The following is an 18867-nucleotide window of genomic DNA, read 5'->3' on the forward strand; positions in this document are numbered from 1 at the left end:
TCAGACTGCGATTGTGGTCTGATTTTCACAGACTTTCAGAATGGAGAAACTTTATTTTTTAATTTCTCCACGTATGAGAAAAAACGGACCGAACTCTCCGTTTTTCTCGCACCTGGAAAAATCGGATGTGAAAGAGTCTTCCAAAACTTCATGTACAGTTATATGTTTTAGGGAATTTATATATCTGTTATATAGCGACTCAACAAAGCTTCAAAAACACAATTATTTATTAAAAAAAAAAAAATGCACATTATGTCCAGTCGCAAGTTACACTTCAGTCATGTGTGGACAGGTTACAGTAATGGGCACAACGACGAGTCCACGGGTCCCACAGACTTGGCACCTTTAGGAATGCAACGAGTTGCTCAAAAAGTGAGGACGTCCCCATTCCCTGGGGTAAATTCACACACGGCAAACTTACTGCAGAAATGTCAGCGTCCATCAGTATAACTGATCGGGAGAATAGCGAAAATTTCTGCTGCCGCCCGCGAATCCACCATTAATGCATTTTTCCCGATGAGGAGATTGGAAGACGTCATGTGTGTATTTCATAGATCTCCATGGACCCCCGATGTACGGACCGGACATATTACTACGCACATGGCGTATCTTAGGACTGAGGATCCCGCTTACACAATACAGACCTGGGCCCGCGCTCATCCGCGACAGCGAGCGTTTTACGTGACAGGGAGGACTTCAAGACGAATAAAATAATAAAATTTTACACTATGATAAAAAAAGGACACATTATTTACTCCTAAAAGCCATAAATAATAGTATCTACAGGTCCATCCGAACGGTTCGGTACCGCAATCTTCCGGTTCGGCAAGTATCTGTAATCCGTTTGTTCTGCAGTATTGTCTTTCAAGCATTTAAAAAGAAAAAAAAAATAATAATAAAATTAATATTGTCACTTCTTTTGCCAATTCTTAAAAAAAAAAAAAAAAAAAAAAAAAATATATATATATATATATATATATATATATATATATATATATATATATATATATATATATATATATATATATATATATATATATATATATATATATATATATATATATATATGACATATGGTGCAATACAAGATGTTGTAACAGGGAGGTCCCTTCCTCGTAGGATCTGTAACATTAAAAAAAAAATTGCTCCGACCGCATTAACGAGATAAAAAAAAAAAAAAAATCACTAGATTAGATCTGCATGAGATTCTCCGATCGGGTGATTGGCAAGTGAAAAGTGCTGAGTGTTCGCCACTTCATATGGTAACATCCCCATTCACAAGATCTAATCTTGGGAGAGAGAGGTAGGAACTGCAAATACCGACGCCAGCAGCTGAGGCCAGGCGGGAGCCGACCTCTGGTTGATTGGCACAGTCTGATTTTCGACGTGGCACCGATTTCCTCCCCTGCGGGAGACTTTGATCGATAACCCCCCCGGGGTGGACAAAGCCGACTCGCCCGCCGTTCACCACTTGAGCGATTGGAAATCACGTAAAGGTGCTTCAGTGATCATGATATAAGTCCTAATTCCCATTGTTTCCCTGCCTTTGCCGGGTGTTTAGCCCGTTACGTTGTTATTATCCTCCTCGTCTCCGTCGGCCAGCAGCTGGCCACTCTCGGCCAAATCTTCCATCTCCACGTGTAGGTAGCCGTTGCCGCACCTTGGCGTGTCCTCTGTGATAGCTTCCAGCCCTTCGTCGACTGTGCAGCCTGGTGCGTACTCGCACTGCTCGTATGTCTTTGACCTCCTCCTCTTTAACCAGTCTTGTACCGATTGATTCAGGAGAACCCATGGGATGGGCAAGGATGCCAATATCATCAAGCTGATCAGCATGCCTAGCGCCCATGGGGGATACTCCAACTTCTCTTCAGCCGCCTACAAACAAACAAAAAAATCATTAATAATGGCTTTGGACACCAATCCACAGCCTTCATATGACATACAAGGTGGCTGAAGAAAGCCCCTTCCCTCTGTCTAACCACTTAGATGCAAGGTGGCCAATGTCCGCAGCATCTAAGAAGTTAAACAGCCGGGACCAGCATCATCTCCAACACCGGCTGCTTTCAGTCCATCAAAAAACAAAAGAATACATTTCTTGATCCAAAATACGAACTCCAACTTTGGTCATGCAATGGTCCTGGTCCTTCGTAGAGGAATATCTGGGGTAGGGGCACATGCCCCGGGCAGCGCGGCACTGTTGGGCCACCTGATTGGCGATCCGAGGTGTGTCACCGGCAGCTGCGTCTGGCCGCCCCCCGGACTGGGAGTTGGCCGTTCTCTGACCCGGCTTTCAGAGAAAGTGCAATGAGTCGCCACCCAGTGATCAATTGTACTCGCGTCTTTCAGAATCTAGGACAATTGAAGCTCTGACTGCCGGGTCACGGCGGCGTCAGCAGCATGATCGCACTGCTGACGTCACTTGCCGACGCTGCAGAGGCGCAAACAACGATGGTGGTGAGGGCTCCAGTGGAGCTGAAGACACAGTATGAGGAGCGAGGGGGGAAATGTATGAAGACACACAATGAGGAGCAGGGGGAGATGTGAGAAAAAAACAGTATGAGGAAAGAGGTGGAAATGTGTGAGGAGACAGTACGGGAGTAGAAAAGTGTGAGGGTACAGTAAGCCAAGGAGAGGGGATTGTGATGAAAGGGCACAGTATAGAGTTAGAGACTGGGACTTATTAGGGGGACATAGTGTGAGAGGACAGTGTGAAGAGGGGTCCCAGAATGGAAAGGAGGGGGCAGTGTTGAGAGCATGTGAGAGGGACAGTGTGGGGGTCATATTTTGAGCAGGAAATATAGTAAGGGGCAATTATTTATTCAGGGGCTCAGTGTAGGGCTGATATGTTTATTCAGGAGCATTATAATGACACTGCTATCTTTAAGGGCATCATGTTGCAGAAGACCGGAGAAGATAGAAGTCTGCAGAGACGAGCTGTGGCTGTGAGAAGTCATTATGGCATCTGGACAAGATGAAGAAAATAAAGGGAACGACTCCAAAGACAATGTCATCTATCAGGTACCTGGATGGAAATGTTTTTTGTGATACTGACTAATTCTCATGAGTACTGTGGTTCCTGTATGGTCCGCAGCCTGAAGATGACTGATAGCAACAATTCCCAGTATCTCCTTACCATTGTTAAGGACGTAGTGGAAGTTGTAGGTTCATGATATACAAATGTATTTGGGTCTGACCAGGCATTACAATTGATGTACCATGTACTGATGGTGGTTCTGGTGCTGAATTCATATACTGATGGTGGTCATGGTGATGTACTCTTGTACTGATGCAGGTTTTGATGCTGTGTTTTTGTACTGATGGGAGTTTTACGGATGAACTTCTGTACTGCTTGTGGTTGATGATTAATTTCTGTACTGATGAGGGTTGTGATGCTGTGTTTCTGTACTGGTGGTGGTTATATGGATGTATTTCTGTACTAATGATGGTTCTGGTGATGAATTCTTGTGCTGGTATTGGTTCTGATGTTGTGCACATGTAACAATCCATAACTTGTAAGATTATGATACATGACTATGTTAATAAAGCGTTGTGCCGTCCAACAAGTTAAAGAGTTACTATGCTTTTAGTTATGTGAGAAGCATTATGGAGGTTGTCCAAGTTTGTGATGAATCTGCAGTCATTCTATGTGACTGCAGACTTCTGAATTCTCACAGTGCGCACTGCACACTGTCAGGATTCTCTGGTGCCGGCAGTGAGAGAGGGCGGTCACGAAACCGCCAGTACGCGATTTGCATATATATGTTGTCATGTGCCGAGCAGATATTCGTGGAAAAATTAGGGAGAGCAGCTCGTCGTCGCGTGACTAAGTGTGCAAATCACATATTAATGATTGATCATATGAAGACTACTCAAACCGCATGGTGGGGGGTACCAGACTGAATTCTTGCCCCGGGTGCCGGAAAGCCTAGATACAAATCCGGCCTTTGGGTGGGATGTCATCTGCCATTTGCCTTTCCGAAAAGGTCATGAATGGGAATGAGAAGGGGCCGAATAGTGGAAAACATGGCGAGGTGGATCAAGACGCCACCGCACGGTCATCGTACCTTCTCCATGTTCCAGGCCTGGTACTTGGGGTATTCGATACACATCCTGATCAAACTGGCGAGCAGGAGACCGATCATGGCCAGGACACTGAAATACTGCCACATGTACTTGTACAGCCGCCAAGGACGGTAGCCCAGCATTCCCTCAATGTCATCCATAAACCTGAACACAGATGGGAAAAAAAAAGAAATAGTAATCACACGTCCATGTGAACGTCCGACCTTCAGCCGCACCTTGTTCATTATCTAAGAGGTTGCAATATTCTTCATCTTTACATTTTCTTGTAACAGGAATCTAAATCCCTAACAATGAGTGAAATGATAAAATTCTGTCTCCCTGGTAACATTTTTTTTTTTAAGCTAAAATACATGCCTTTAACCCTTTCATGACCGGAGCTTTTTTTTCTTTTTTGCGTTTTTTTTTTCCGTTTTTCGCTCCCCTTCTTCTCAGAGCCAGAACTATTTTATTTTTCGGTCAGTACGGCCGTGTGAGGGCTTCTTTCTTGTGGGCTTGTGGGACGAGTTGTACTTTTGAGCGACACATATCGTGTACTGGAAAATGGGAAAAAAATTACAAGTGCGGTGAAATTGCAAAGAAAAAGTGCAATCCCACACTTGTTTTTTGTTTGGATTTTTTGCTAGGTTCAATAAATGCTAAAACTGACCTGATATTATGATTCTCCAGGTCAGTACGAGTTCATAGACACCTAACATGTCTAGGTTCTTTTCTATCAAAGTGGTGAAAAAAAATCCACACTTTGGTTAAAAAAAAAGAAAAGAAATTGCGCCATTTTCCGATACCCGTATCGTCTCCATTTTTCGTGATCTGGGGTGGGTGAGGGCTAATTTTTTTGAGCGCCGAGTTGATGTTTTTAATGATACCATTTTGGTGCAGATACGTTCTTTTCATCGCAATGTAGTTGGAGAAGTGGAGACCAAAAAACGTAATTCTGTTGGTTCGAATTTTTTTCTCGTTACGTCATTTAGCGATCGGGTTAATTCTTTTTTTTTTTTAATTGATAGATCGGGCGATTCTGAACGCGGCGATATCAAATATGTGTATGTTTGATTTTTTTCATTGCTTTATTTTGAATGGGGCGAAAGGGGGGTGATTTGAATGTTTACATATTTTTTAATTTTTTTTTACGTATTTCTAAAAACTTTTTTTTTTTTTTTTACTTTTTGCATGCTTCAATAGTCTTCATGGGAGACTAGAAGCTGCAATAGTTCCGATCACCTCTGCTACATACAGGCGATGATCAGATCATTGCTATGAGAGTCGACTACTGGGTGGCGCTCACAGCAATCTGGCTATGACAACCATAGAGGTCTACTGGAGACCTCTGGTTATCATGCCAACCTATCGCTGACCCGTGATCACGTGACGGGGTCGTCGATGGGCGGGATTTCTGGTAAGCACGAGTTAAATGCAGCTGTCAGAGATTGACAGCGGCATTTAACAGGTTAGCAGCCGCGGGTGGATCACGATTCTACCCATGACTGTTAGAGGCACATGTCAGTTGTTCAAAACAGCTGACACGTGCCGGGAAAGATGTGGGCTCAGTGCCAGAGCCCGCACCAAAGGGAGGAATACCGATGTGGGCGTGCTATAACGCCCAACATCGGAAAGAGGTTAAAGGGTGTTTGTGGACTTTTTTCTTTTTACTTAAATGCATGTAATTGGGGCTATAAATCATTTTTACAATTGGATGTTATTAAAAATTTTGCATTGTTTGCCTCCTATAGCCGCTGTATTGCACTGCTTATTACCTTTACAGATCTCCAGTCCAAAAATGTCTGCCGATGGAGGAGCATGTGACCGGTCTTGCCCAATTGAAAACCTTGCATGAGAAAACTGCTTTTCTATTGGAGGAGACTGATGGACATGTTACCTCATTCTGCAGCCGCCAATATAAAGCGTAATGCTGCGGCTATAGCCGACAAACGGTGCAAAATTTTTAATGAAACCCAATAGCAAAAATGATTTTCAGCCCCATTTGTATGCATTTAAGGAAGAAAAAAAAAACTGTCCCCCAAAGATGGACAATCCCTTTAAATAAGAAAAAAAAAAAATTAGTCTCACTTTCCTGTTGACTATAAAATATTCCCCTCGATGTTACGATATTTGACATAAGGGGGAGTTATGACTCATGGGATAAATGGGGAAAATGCTGTCCGGACTATGCTCAGTTTTGGTATTTATATATTAAAAAGTCGCCACCTGGTGGCCAAGTGCTAATCTACAGGCAGGTAGGAGGAACGGGAGAGCAGCTATAGGTTATAGGTCAGGTTGTGTTCACATTGGCATCACAATTTTAGCTTTTTACAGGAGCCATGATTGATCTGCAGCCACTCAGCCTCGATGAGCGACGACGGGATCCCGGGAATACGAGTAACATACGGTCCAAAATGAGCGATCTAACCTTAGGATAAAGAAAGGGTACCTGTCTGCCCCGTACACCCAGGCCACGGCCACGTTCTCAGCTATCACCACAAGGATGAGGGGCAGGGTGGCCGAATAGTCGTCGAACATGGACACGAAATAGGAGCCGGATCGCTGGACGAAGATCAGTCCGATCAGGAAACCGCATACACAGCAGAAAACTGAAAAGAGTCAAGAAACACAAAGAAAATGAAGGGAAGAACTGAATTCATGGGTTATGCAAAAGGTGTCCCATAGAGGGGGGGTCTCAGTTACAGGACCACCGCAAAGGGCAACTTCTGATATCTTTCTATGTCAATGGTTGGCTATAATTAGGTCAAAGCTCTGTATTATGGGACTGTGGTGGTCCGAATGCTGGGACCTCTGACCAATCCTCAAAATGAAGGACAACTACTTCTCACCCTTTAAAAAGAACAATGCTCCAAATCTTTACTGCTTTTTTTTAAATTGATCGCCAAAAAAAAAAAAAGACGTTTTGAACTCCGAGCTCCTCGAAACACGTTACTTGGAAATCGAATTGCTGTCACAAAACCCGAATAATCATTTTATCATTAAGAGTAAGTAAAGGGGACGGGTGTAGTGATTTGTAGAGGTCTCAGGGGTATAATATGGATGCATAACCCCCCTGAGCTGAAAGCAGACAGGGGCTGATGTGAATGGCGACGATCTCCGTACCAATGAAGCGGCGTAAATAATGTTCTCACTTGTGAATAGTGTTTTCCTCTTGCGTAAACACGAGAAGTTGTCGAGCAGCGGGGTGATTATTCCTTGCATGTTTCCAAACATGGTGCTTAGACCCAAGTTCAGTAACATGAGGAAAAACAACAACGACCAAAATGGGGAGGCGGGAAAACGGGTCATTGCTTCGGTGAAGGCGATGAACGCCAGGCCGGTCCCTTCTACACCCTGCAACGAAAAAGAAAAAAGTATGGAAAGTTCATATAAAGAAGAAAAAAAAAGGAAAATATCGGTAAGGGATACTACACGGAGAGGTCCGACACCTTGTTCATCTCATCTTCTACCCGGCAATTTGTGAGGTCGTACTGTGCCAGGCCGGTCACGTTGTCCGCCCTCGTGTACCAGTCGCTGTACTCCGCGATGGTCAGGTTCTCCAACGGTACGGGAAAGTCAAAGATAACGCCGACCTTCATTAAATCTCTGATCTTCTCTTGGTTTCTGAAAAATGAGAGAACATGTGCATTAGCGGGTCCAGCTGAGATTGACAGGTGGCAGCTTCAGAATAATAACCGCTTACTCCAAAAAACATTGCTCGGCGATATCATTTGCGCGGAATCCCAGGACGGCGAAGACGACCAACGTCGCCAGTATGGAGGTCATGAAGTTGATAAAAGACACCAGGATGGCATCGAAGTGGCAGTTGTTCTGACGATCGTTATAGCTGGAGTAGGCGATCACGCTGCCAAATCCGAGGCCTAAAGCAAAGAAGACCTGGGTGGCCGCCTGTCGCCAAACTTGTATGTTTCCCCAGATTTCCAGCTAAGAAAAAAAAAAGAATAAAGTGAATTTACACTTTACAAATTTAGAAGAAAGTGGTCTGCCTTGTTCTTTTTTTAGTAGCCGCCGGAGTGGCGCACCTTTGGTGTAAACATGATTCGGATCCCATCCAGGGCACCGTCCAGAAGAAGTCCGCGGACGAGGAAGCAGACCAGGACAACGTAGGGAAAGATCGAGCTGAAGTACATCACCTGGAAAACAGACAAAGGGCAAACTGAAATGTCCATCAGTGCGTATAATCTATGTGTATCCTAATAATAGGAGATGCTCTGCGGGACCTGGGAGCGGGGAGTACACAGTGTCATGGACTGTGAATATACGCCTGATTGGGAGATGCTCTGCGGGACCCGGGAGCGGGGACTACACAGTGTGATGGACTGTGTATATGCGCCTGATCGGGAGATGCTCTGCGGGACCCGGGAGCGGGGACTACACAGTGTGATGGACTGTGTATATACGCCTGATCGGGAGATGCTCTGCGGGACCCGGGAGCGGGGACTACACAGTGTGATGGACTGTGTATATACGCCTGATCGGGAGATGCTCTGCGGGACCCGGGAGCGGGGACTACACAGTGTGATGGACTGTGCATATACGCCTGATCGGGAGATGCTCTGCGGGACCCGGGAGCGGGGACTACACAGTGTGATGGACTGTGTATATATGCCTGATCGGGAGATGCTCTGCGGGACCCAGGAGCGGGGACTACACAGTGTGATGGACTGTGTATATACGCCTGATCGGGAGGGTGCTGGGTTTCATTGACCCAATAATGATGAGCTATCCCGATGACAGGCGATTACCGCCATCAATGTCGTGGTCAGAGGTGGACAGCATCATTTAAAGAACTAACAGCGGAGCTCTTACATCCAGATGGCGGCTGTGTAGCACAGACAGCGTCTGAGGGGTATGGTATGGGCTCAGCTCCAGTATGTCCTGTGTCGGGACGTGGTTCAACAAAGATGATATTGACCAGGGAAACATGCACATACACCCTCCCCACAGATGTGATGCCACAATGGCTAGGGGCCCCATGGCTCCCATATTGGCCACCTGAGAAGCCTCATAAAAGACCAAGATTTAAGCTATATACTACAATATGGCAGTATTGGTGTATATAGCGAGAGCAATCACAGGTTCAAAGTCCCTCGAGGGGGACTTAAAGAACAGTGAACACGCACCCAAGTAAAAATAAGTAATAATAAATGTAATATATTACATTTATACAATAGATACTATATACCTATACTATATATACCTGGCTGTCATGGCCACTCATCAGCACCCCGTGACCACACCATGGGCTCGATGTTGGGTGTGTGGAATGATGCGTCCCCCTGCCGAGGTGTGCTAAATGATGCCGCTAACAGCCACGGGAAGAGGTGGCTGTTAAAGGCCCATGATGGCGTACTTGTACCTCATGTGAAATGGTTAAATTTTCACTACACCCAGAATCTGAGCAGATCTCTCTTCTTACTTTCCCAGAAGACTTGATTCCTTTGATCATCCCTCCGCACACGAGAAACCAGGCGAAGAACAGACATCCGGTCATCGGCCAGTTCATTTCGGAGGCCCCTATAGAGTCGGTGACGTCCAGAGCCTTCCGGTACCAGAAGTACGTGGTGGCCGAACTCTTGGCACACTCGGGTTCTACAAGAGATAATGACATGGCAGTGAGAATGTTATATCCTGAAGTGTTGGGAGATGCAATTTCCCAGCTTTAAGTCTCCTCATCTCGGCATGCTCAGCATGTCAATCTCCGCAAGGAGAAACAATACTTCTTGTATATCACCCAAAAACATGAAAGTCAAGACTCTGATCTCCCACTACCCTCAATATCTGGATCTGTGGGGTCCGGTCATGTATCCTGGACAATCCTACACCAGGCAGAACCATTGCTCATTGAATTTCTTTTACATGATTATTTTTTCTATGAACAGCAGATGGCGCTATTCTATAACAACTAATGGTGTGGGGGGGTATTCTCAAATTCTGCATAGTCGGATGGCGTGAAGTTAACATCATCACACATGACATTAGCCACGGAATAAAGGCCAGGGTCCTGCAAACATATTTGCTCACCTCAAACCCAACTAATGCGATGTTTCTTGCATACATAGGTATAGGCAGCAAAATACCCTTTTTTTTAGCACTTGCTCAAGTAGACAAAGGCGGGGAGGCAGCCAGAGAAGTGGCGCATGGGTAAGAACATGTTGCCGCCAGCATCCTTATTCCTACACAATATGAAAGTGTTGAGTTTAATGTCTGCGGTCAATGAGGGTAGTAGAAAAAGTTTGACCGGAGAGTGAGCAACCTCTTAAAAATAAAACTTTGGACTCCCGGTACTCCCTCCTAACAGTACGTACCTGCGAGTGTTTCGTTGGCCAGGGACGGGCATTTTTCCCATGGCAGCGGGTACTGGAAAGAATTGAACATGTAGAACAGACTCCATCCGATGATGACGTTGTAGTAAAGGGCCACGAAGGAACAAACCTAAGAAAAGAGAGGACAGCGAGGGCAGTTATCTATACGTTACCCTTCATTGTAGGTGATCGACACCACGTCTGACAGCACCGGCTATAGAATGGCCGCCCCTGGATCGGGCCGTGTGTTTGGGCTTACACTGGGATATGTTGCTGCCAGACCCCCTTATCTCTAGTGGTAGCAAACAATCGGGCATTTCACAATGTTGAAATGTAATATCCGCTGCTGAAGACCCCCATACTCATTAGGGGGTTATCATAATGCCCCAACAGTTCTATGCGTGACTAACATGGCGGACCCGTCTCTTCTATGCCTTGCATTCAGTTGAACAGCCATCATGTAATATCACATTTCCCCTCCAGGTGGCGCTGTGTTGGTTGTCAATAAGCAGTCGACTAAGTAGAGTGCTGAAGTGTGACTGATCAGAGGAGATGTCTGGGGTCAGAGTCGTGGTCTTCTGAACCACGGATGGAACGATGAGATCCAGAATTGATGATATTTCTATGGCTGTGCCTTACCACGCAGCTAGCAAAGCCAATCCCAGCTAACCGTGGGTTAATGTGCTTCCAGACCCCGATGCTTCCCTGACGAATACTCTGCCCGGCAGCCAACTCCAAGAAGAAGAGGGGGATGCCAACGAGGAGGAGTAACAGGAAGTACAGCAATAAGAAGGCGCCTGCAAGACAAGGACACAATGTCATCATCACAGCAAAACATCAGTCATCAGACCATCCTTAAAGGAATTGCCCACCTTCGAGCGACTTTTTTGTTTTTTCTTAAATGCATGTATTTGGGGCTAAAAATCATTTCTGCAATTGGGTTTCATTAAAAATATTGCACGGTTTGCCTTCTCTAGCCTCTGTGCTGCAGTCGGTGCTTGCTGCAGAATGAGTCAGCTGAGGATCTATCAGTGAGCTAGCTATCACAATCTGGCAGGGAGTGAATAACTCAGATCTGTCTTTTTCTCAGCTGATTCACGACCACATCACAGTTGAATGTGGCGGGAAATAAACAGGCTGCAAAACCAAAACTGTGCAAATTTTTTTTTAATAAAACCCATGTGCCAAAATGATCTTTAGCGACAAATACAAGCATCTAAGTAAAACAAAAAAAAGTTAAGTAATGTATGTGTGTGTATATATTATATATATATATGTAAATTAATGTGTTAAAAAAAATTACATATAGATTTTATTCATTCACATATATATTGTAATATATATTTACCTTTAAATAGGTGTAAATATACATATATGCGTATGTACCGTATTTTTTGGACTATAAGACACACTTTTTCCCAAAAAAAATTGTGAGGAAAATGGGGGGTGCGTCTTATAGTTCGAATGCAGGCTTACCGGCAGTGGTGTGGCCGCGTGTGAACAGGGTCCCTTCCACAGGTGAGGTGACGCCATGGCCCGGTATCCAAGGTGAGCAGCACAGCCGGGTGAATCACGGCTTTCTTGGTGGCGGCGGCCATGTTCCTGAGGCCGCGCATGCGCAGATTGAGTTCTCTGCTTCCCAGGGCTCCAGGAAAATGGCCGCTAGAGGCCACACGTGCGCAGATTGAGATCGCGCCGGCCATTTTCCAGATGCCGAGTTCGCAGATTGAGATCTCAGCTTCAGGAAAATGGCCGCCGCGATCTCCATCTGTGCACGCGCGGCCTCAGGAAGATGGCCGCCGCCACCGAGAAACCGGTGATTAACGCAGCTCTGCAGGTCGCCTTGGATACCGGCTGTGGCGTCACCTCATCTGAGGAGGTGACCGCACGTCTGTCGCCACCACAGCAATGCCGCAATCCCATGGACACCAGGCCGTGGCATCGCCCACCTAAGCAGGAAGGGACCCTGCTCAGTTGCACGCCTTGCCACCCACAGCGCCTCAGCATCACCGCATCTCTGCTGACACCATGCCTCTTGTGACCCTGCTCGGCCACCACCAGCCCACAGGTAAGATACCTTAAATTCGAACAATAAGACGGACCCCCATCTTATAAAAAAATCTTTTTTTCTGCAATTTTCACCCCAAATTTGGGGTGCGTCGAATGGTCCGATGCGTCTTATAGTCCGAAAAATACGGTATATATAAAAAAGAAATATTTATACACATATTTTGAATTTATACTTTATATATTTACTTATTTATATTTATTCATATGCACACACACATATATATGTAAATATACAGTATATTAGATGTATGTATATGAAATAAAAAAATATATATTGCAACAAGCTCCACGTGATCCACGATCTCTGAGTCTTTACTTCCCGCAACCTTTCCTTCCTGGCCCTCACTGAGACCTGGCTGACGCCCCCGGACACGGCCTCGCCTGCAGCAGAGTTACGGTGGCCTCCACTTCACCCACACACCTCGCTCTGGCAACAGACATGGCGGAGGAGTGGGTTTCCTTCTTTCTAAAAACTGCTCCTTCAACCCTATACAACCCCCTCCCTCCCTTATTCTCCCTTCTTTCGAGGTTCACTCTCTCCGTATCTACTCTCCCTCTAATCTCCAAATGGCTGTCATACACCGACCACCGGGCTCAGCCACTGCCTTCATTGACCAATTCTCCACCTGGCTCCTTCACTTTCTCTCTGCTGACATCCCCACCATCATCATGGGCGACTTTAATATCGTTACTGACACCGCCAGCCAGCAGCCTCCAAGCTCCTGGCCCTTACTTCATCCTTTGGACTTACTCAGTGGTCCTCCACAGCCACCTACGCAGACGGACATACACTAGACCTTCACCCTCCTCTGTTCCTGATCTAATCCCACAACCTCTCCCTTCCCCCTATCTGACCACCATCTACTCACCTTCTCATCCTTGTCCTTCTCACCCGCCCCCACATCCAGCCACTACCATATCCTCGCAGAAACCTCGCACACCTAGACAGTCACAGACTCTCTCCTACCCCTGTCCTCCATATTTTCACTCCACGACACGGACAACCACCGCTTTCTATAACTCCACCCTCACATCAGCCATAGACTCAGTCGCCCCTCTCATGCATGGCAAAGTGCGACAAATCAATAGGCAACCCTGGCACAACAATCTCACCAAAAGACTTCAACAAGCATCCAGGGTCGCGGAGCGGCGTTGGAAGAAAACACGCCTGCCAGATGACTTCACTACTTTCAAACAAGCTACACTTGCCTTCAAATCAACCCTCACCTCTGCTAAACAGACGTATTTCACTATCCTTGTATCTTCACTATCCTACAACCCAAAACAACTGTTCAGCACATTCAACTCTCTCCTCCACCCACCACTGCCACCTCCAACTCCCCTCATCTCTTCCGAGGACTTTGCCACCTACTTCAAAAACAAGATCGACCAAACAAGGCAAACCCTAACTGTTCCACCACCCCAACCACTCCATATACCAGACCTATGCCCTTCCCTAATAACTTCCCCCCCCACATCACTGAAGGAGAGCTTATTCACTGCCTTTCCAAATCACACCTCACCACCTGTGCACCTGACCCCATCCTTTCCCACCTGCTCCCCAACCTCACTAACATGCTTATTCCAGCTCTAACCCATCTCTTCAACCTATCGCTATCTTCTGGTACCTTCCCCTCGGCCTTCAAACATGCCACCAGTACATCCATCCTCAAAAAACTAACCTTGACCCAACTGCTATGCCCAGCTACCGCCCAATATCACTGCTCCCGTTTGCTTCAAAACTCCTTGAGCAGCATATCCATGCTCAACTTTCCTCCCACCTCTCATCTAACTCTCTCCTTGACAACCTCCAATCTGGCTTCCGCCCCCATCACTCCACCGAAACTGCCCTGATCAAAATTACTAATGACTTACAGCCAAAGCCAACAGACAGTTCTCCATCCTCCTCCTTCTCAACCTGTCTTCTGCTTTCGACCCAGTCGACCACTGCTACAGATTCTTTCTTCCCTCGGCATCAAAGGCCTTGCTCTGTCCTGGATTGCTTCATACCTTTCCAACCGCACATTTAGCGTTTCCCACTCCCACACTACCTCCTCATCCCGCCCTCTCTCTGTTGGTGTCCCTCAAGGTTCTGTCCTCGGGCCCCTACTTTTTTACATCTATACCCTTGGCCTAGGACAACTCAAAGTCCCATGGGTTCCAGTACCACCTGTATGTGGACGACACTCAGATCTACATCTCTGGCCCAGATGTCACCTCTCTTCTGTCCAGAATCCCGGAGTGTCTGTCAGACATATCCTCCTTCTTCAACCGAACTCATCATCTTTCCCCCATCTCGTGTATCCCCCGTACCCGATCTATCAATTATGGTAAACGGCATCACGCTCTCTCCCGCACCTGAAATCCGCTGCCTCGGAGTTACTCTCAACTCGGCCCTGTCCTTCAAACTGCACGTCCAAACTCTTGCCACCTCCTGTCGCCTCCAACTCAAAAATATTGCCAGAATCTGTTCCTTCCTCAGCCCACAATCTACTAAAACTCTTGTGCACGCCCTCATCATCTCCTGCCTCAATTACTGCAACACCCTCCTCTGTGGCCTCCCCGCTAACTCTCTTGCACCGCTCCAGTCTGTCCTCAACTCTGCTGCCCGGCCAATCCACCTCTCTCCTCGCTACTCCCCTGCTTCTCCCCTCTGCAAATCCTCCACTGGCTCCCAATTCCCCAACGAATCCAGTTCAAACTACTAACACTGATCTACAAAGCCATCCACAACCTGTCCCCTCCCTATATCTCTGAACTAATCTCCCAATATCTTCCCTCACGTAATCTCCGGTCCTCTCAAGACCTCCTTCTCTCCTCCACACTTATTCGCTCCTCACACAACCGCCTCCAAGATTTCTCCCGAATATCCCCCATCCTCTGGAATTCCACCACTCAACACGTCCAATTATCCACCACCCTCTGATCCTTCTGACGGAATCTGAAAACCCATCTCTTCAGGAAAGCCTACAGCCTCCAATAACCATTCTGCTGCCTCATCACCACCCGAGCTGCCGCCTCCCCACCACCCGAGCTGCCGCCTCCCCACCACCCGAGCTGCCGCCTCACCAACCACCCGAGCTGCCGCCTTACCACCACCAGAGCTGCTGCCTCACCACCACCAGAGTTGCCGCCTCCCCACCACCCGAGCTGCCGCCTCACCACCACCAGAGCTGCTGCCTCACCACCACCAGAGTTGCCGCCTCACCACCACCCGAGCTGCCGCCTCACCACCACCAGAGCTGCCGCCTCACCACCAGAGCTGCTGCCTCACCACCACCAGAGTTGCCGCCTCACCACCACCAGAGCTGCTGCCTCACCACCACCTGAGCTGCCGCCTCACCACCATCAGAGCTGCTGCACCCCCCGACCTTCTGTCTGTTCCCCATTATCCCGAAGAATGTAAGTCCACAAGGACAGGGTCCGCTCCCCTCTGTACCAGTCTGTCACTGTAAATTTGTTTACTGTAAACGATATACATAACCCTGTATGTAACCCTTTCTCATGTACAGCACCATGGAATTAATGGTGATATATATATATATATACCCTATTGAATGACCAAATATATAAGGGGTTGTTCCAGCTAAGGGTAATTTGGAAGCAATATAGCCAGGAAAGCGTGTAGCCTCTCCATTATACAGCCATGATCGACTGAGAATATATGTAATATAACTATTCAGGAGCCGGGTGTATCTGAACTGTAGTAACCCCGGAGCTGGATATATTACACGCCTCACATGGCAAAAACGCCCGGGAGGGGAGCCCCAGATAGTGTGAGCCAATAAAGGAGTGTACAGGCGGAGGACAGCCTGCTCCTTACTAGATCCCGCGTGCTTGTGTATGGGGAATTTGGGGGAGATACCCGCCAGCCAAGCAGTCAGCTGACATCTCTTGCGTGTGCGCGTGGTGCTGCTCAAAATAAAACCTTCCCAGCAGTTTACTGTAAATTAAAGCGGCACCTCTGACTTATCTCCCTTGAATTCCGAGGGTCCGAACCTTTGGGGGGAGATTCGGGAGGCCCCCTTACACAGCAGGTGGTCGGCTGGTACCATTGGGTCCGGACGACTTCTCTAATAAGGCATTTTGGGACTGGGCTGCGAGATGGACCATAGAAAATGTGGCAGATCTTACCTCCTCCATTCTGGTGACACAGGTAAGGAAACCGCCAGACATTTCCTAAACCCACAGAGAAGCCGACCTGGGCGAGGATGTACTGCACTTTACTGCCCCACGTGGGGCGGGAGGTGGGCTCCGGTAGCAGATCACGGCTGGACTCCCCTGCGACGCTGCCCTCTAATTCATTTAAGGATTTTTCCATTGGGTGGTGTCACTATAATGTAGTGTTTGGTAATGGCGTTACTGTCGCTTCAAAACCTGCAAAAAATTTTAAAAAATTGTTAGAAACACACCGATACATTTTTTTTTCACTCATCCGTCACCTATAGTGAGGTCTCCGTAAAGAACCCTGAGCAAAAAAAAAAAAAAGAAAAGAAAAAAGGAAAGACGTTCTGTGCTGTACAAGAACTCTGGTCTCATTGTATCAACTATTCAAACTTGCGTTCCCACGGTAACAGACTACAAACAACCCAATGTAGTCAGATTGCAAATGTATCACATGAAAAAGATGGAACAGATCAGCAAGAAGCAGGAGCGTGACCGTAAGGTCCGAATAGGCAGTGCTTGCTTGTTGTCTGTTACCATGGAGACACTTAGATGTGCAGAGGAGCTGCGGACTATTCGTTTTTTGAGGGTGATATTTAAGTTATGATGAAATGCAAAACTGAAAAGTACAACTACGCTCATTACTGCCCGTCAGCCATAAAGCAACATTTCTGGCATTTTGAGAGGCGTTTCCTAATTTACCAACTTAACCCCTTGCATGAGCGAGCGTGTGTCGCTTTCTTCGCTCTACTCCTTTTATCTTTCTGACCGTGGTTCTTGGGATCTCAGCTCAGTGCCCACGCCAGAGCCAAGTGTGCAATTATATAGCTAAAATAAAACATAATTGAAAAAAGGATAAAATAAGAAATATATTTTTTTATCCTTTTTTTCCCTCTTTTATATTTCTTATATTTTTTTAATCCTTTTTCCCTTTTATAAGAAATATAAAAGAGAAAAAAAGGATAAAAAAATATAAGAAATATAAAAAGGAATAAAAAGGATAAAAAAAAAATAAGAAATATAAAAGGGAAAAAAAGGCTAAAAAAATATAAGAAATATAAAAGGAAAAAAAAGGATAAAAAAAATATAAGAAATATTACAGGGGGAAAAAAAGGATAAAAAAATATAAGAAATATAAAATAAAAAAAAGGATAAAAAAATATAAGAAATATAAAAGGGGAAAAGGATAAAAAAATATAAGAAATATAACAGGAAAAAAAAGGATAAAATATATAACGGAAAAAAAGGATAAAAAAAATATAAAAAATATAAAAGGGAAAAAAAGGATAAAAAAATATAAGAAATATAACAGGAAAAAAGGATAAGAAATATAAGAAATACAAAAGGGGAAAAGGATAAAAAAAAATATAAGAAATATAAAAAGGAAAAAAGGATTAAAAAAATATAAGAAATATAAAAGGAAAAAAATATAAGAAATATAACAGGGAAAAAAAAGGATAAAAATATAAGAAATATAAAAGAAAAAAAGGATAAAAAAATATAAGAAATATAAAAGGAAATAAAGGATAAAGAAATATAAGAAAAATAAAAGGGAATAAAAAATCTATGAGCATTAATACTACAAAACTTTTAAAAAAGTGTGAGAGAATTTTCTTGCTCAATAGAAGCAGAAGGATATTGGCCAAGTTTCCTTAAAGTCACATTTACTGGTTTATTGCAAGATGACAAAGTGCCTTGCCGTAGGTATTGCGGTGGTATATTAGGTGCCGTATTATCACGCTCAGTCCCTGGTGAGTCTATCAATTGTGACGCAACTACGGTGTTTTATATGCGGAAACCGGTCCAAAAGTCTCAGCAGCCAAATCTCCCGGCGGCTTCTTCCAGCTCTGACGTAAATGGAGATGACAAGTCCAGGAGAACAAGGACTATTCTTGCAATTTGAAAAAAAAAAAATCTCCCCTGAATGACAGATCATGTTGGAAAAAAAAAAACAAAGATGGGGCCTGTTGAATTTTCATGCCCCATCCTTTTGTTCTCTAAGTCTGGCAGTGCCTTATTCTCCGCTCATAACACAAGTGCTGTAAAGTCAAATATTAGAAAAAAAAAATACAGAAAATTGCCTAACGTAACAGGAAATTTGCCGGACTATCAGATATTCTGGATTATCGGATGGTCATTGAACAATGGTAAACAAAAAAAAAAAAGCCTGAAAAATATTGCGATTACTTAACCACTTTCTGACGCGGCCAATCTTTCAGGTTTGTTTTCTTTTTCCTCCCCTTAATCC

General features: G+C 45.4%; 1 protein-coding gene across 5 annotated transcripts in view; it reads right to left on the reverse strand.

Moving 5' to 3' along the window:
* Positions 1-1024: 1024 nt before the first annotated feature.
* LOC138651700 (sodium-dependent neutral amino acid transporter B(0)AT2-like) overlaps positions 1025-18867 on the reverse strand; it is a 30782-nt gene continuing 12939 nt past the window's right edge. For all 5 annotated transcript variants that reach the window (XM_069742099.1, XM_069742103.1, XM_069742098.1 and 2 more), the window contains exons 2-12: positions 16590-16832; positions 11025-11182; positions 10389-10515; positions 9500-9672; positions 8103-8213; positions 7763-8004; positions 7509-7683; positions 7212-7413; positions 6509-6668; positions 4065-4227; positions 1025-1875 (exon numbers count right to left, since the gene is read on the reverse strand). In XM_069742099.1, coding sequence (XP_069598200.1) covers positions 1558-1875; positions 4065-4227; positions 6509-6668; positions 7212-7413; positions 7509-7683; positions 7763-8004; positions 8103-8213; positions 9500-9672; positions 10389-10515; positions 11025-11182; positions 16590-16776 — 2016 coding nt within the window. In that variant the 5' untranslated portion in view covers positions 16777-16832 and the 3' untranslated portion in view covers positions 1025-1557. The remainder of the gene's footprint in view (positions 1876-4064; positions 4228-6508; positions 6669-7211; positions 7414-7508; positions 7684-7762; positions 8005-8102; positions 8214-9499; positions 9673-10388; positions 10516-11024; positions 11183-16589; positions 16833-18867) is intronic.

This window comes from Ranitomeya imitator, chromosome 10 (assembly GCF_032444005.1).
Source record: "Ranitomeya imitator isolate aRanImi1 chromosome 10, aRanImi1.pri, whole genome shotgun sequence".
Lineage (NCBI taxonomy): Eukaryota > Metazoa > Chordata > Amphibia > Anura > Dendrobatidae > Ranitomeya > Ranitomeya imitator.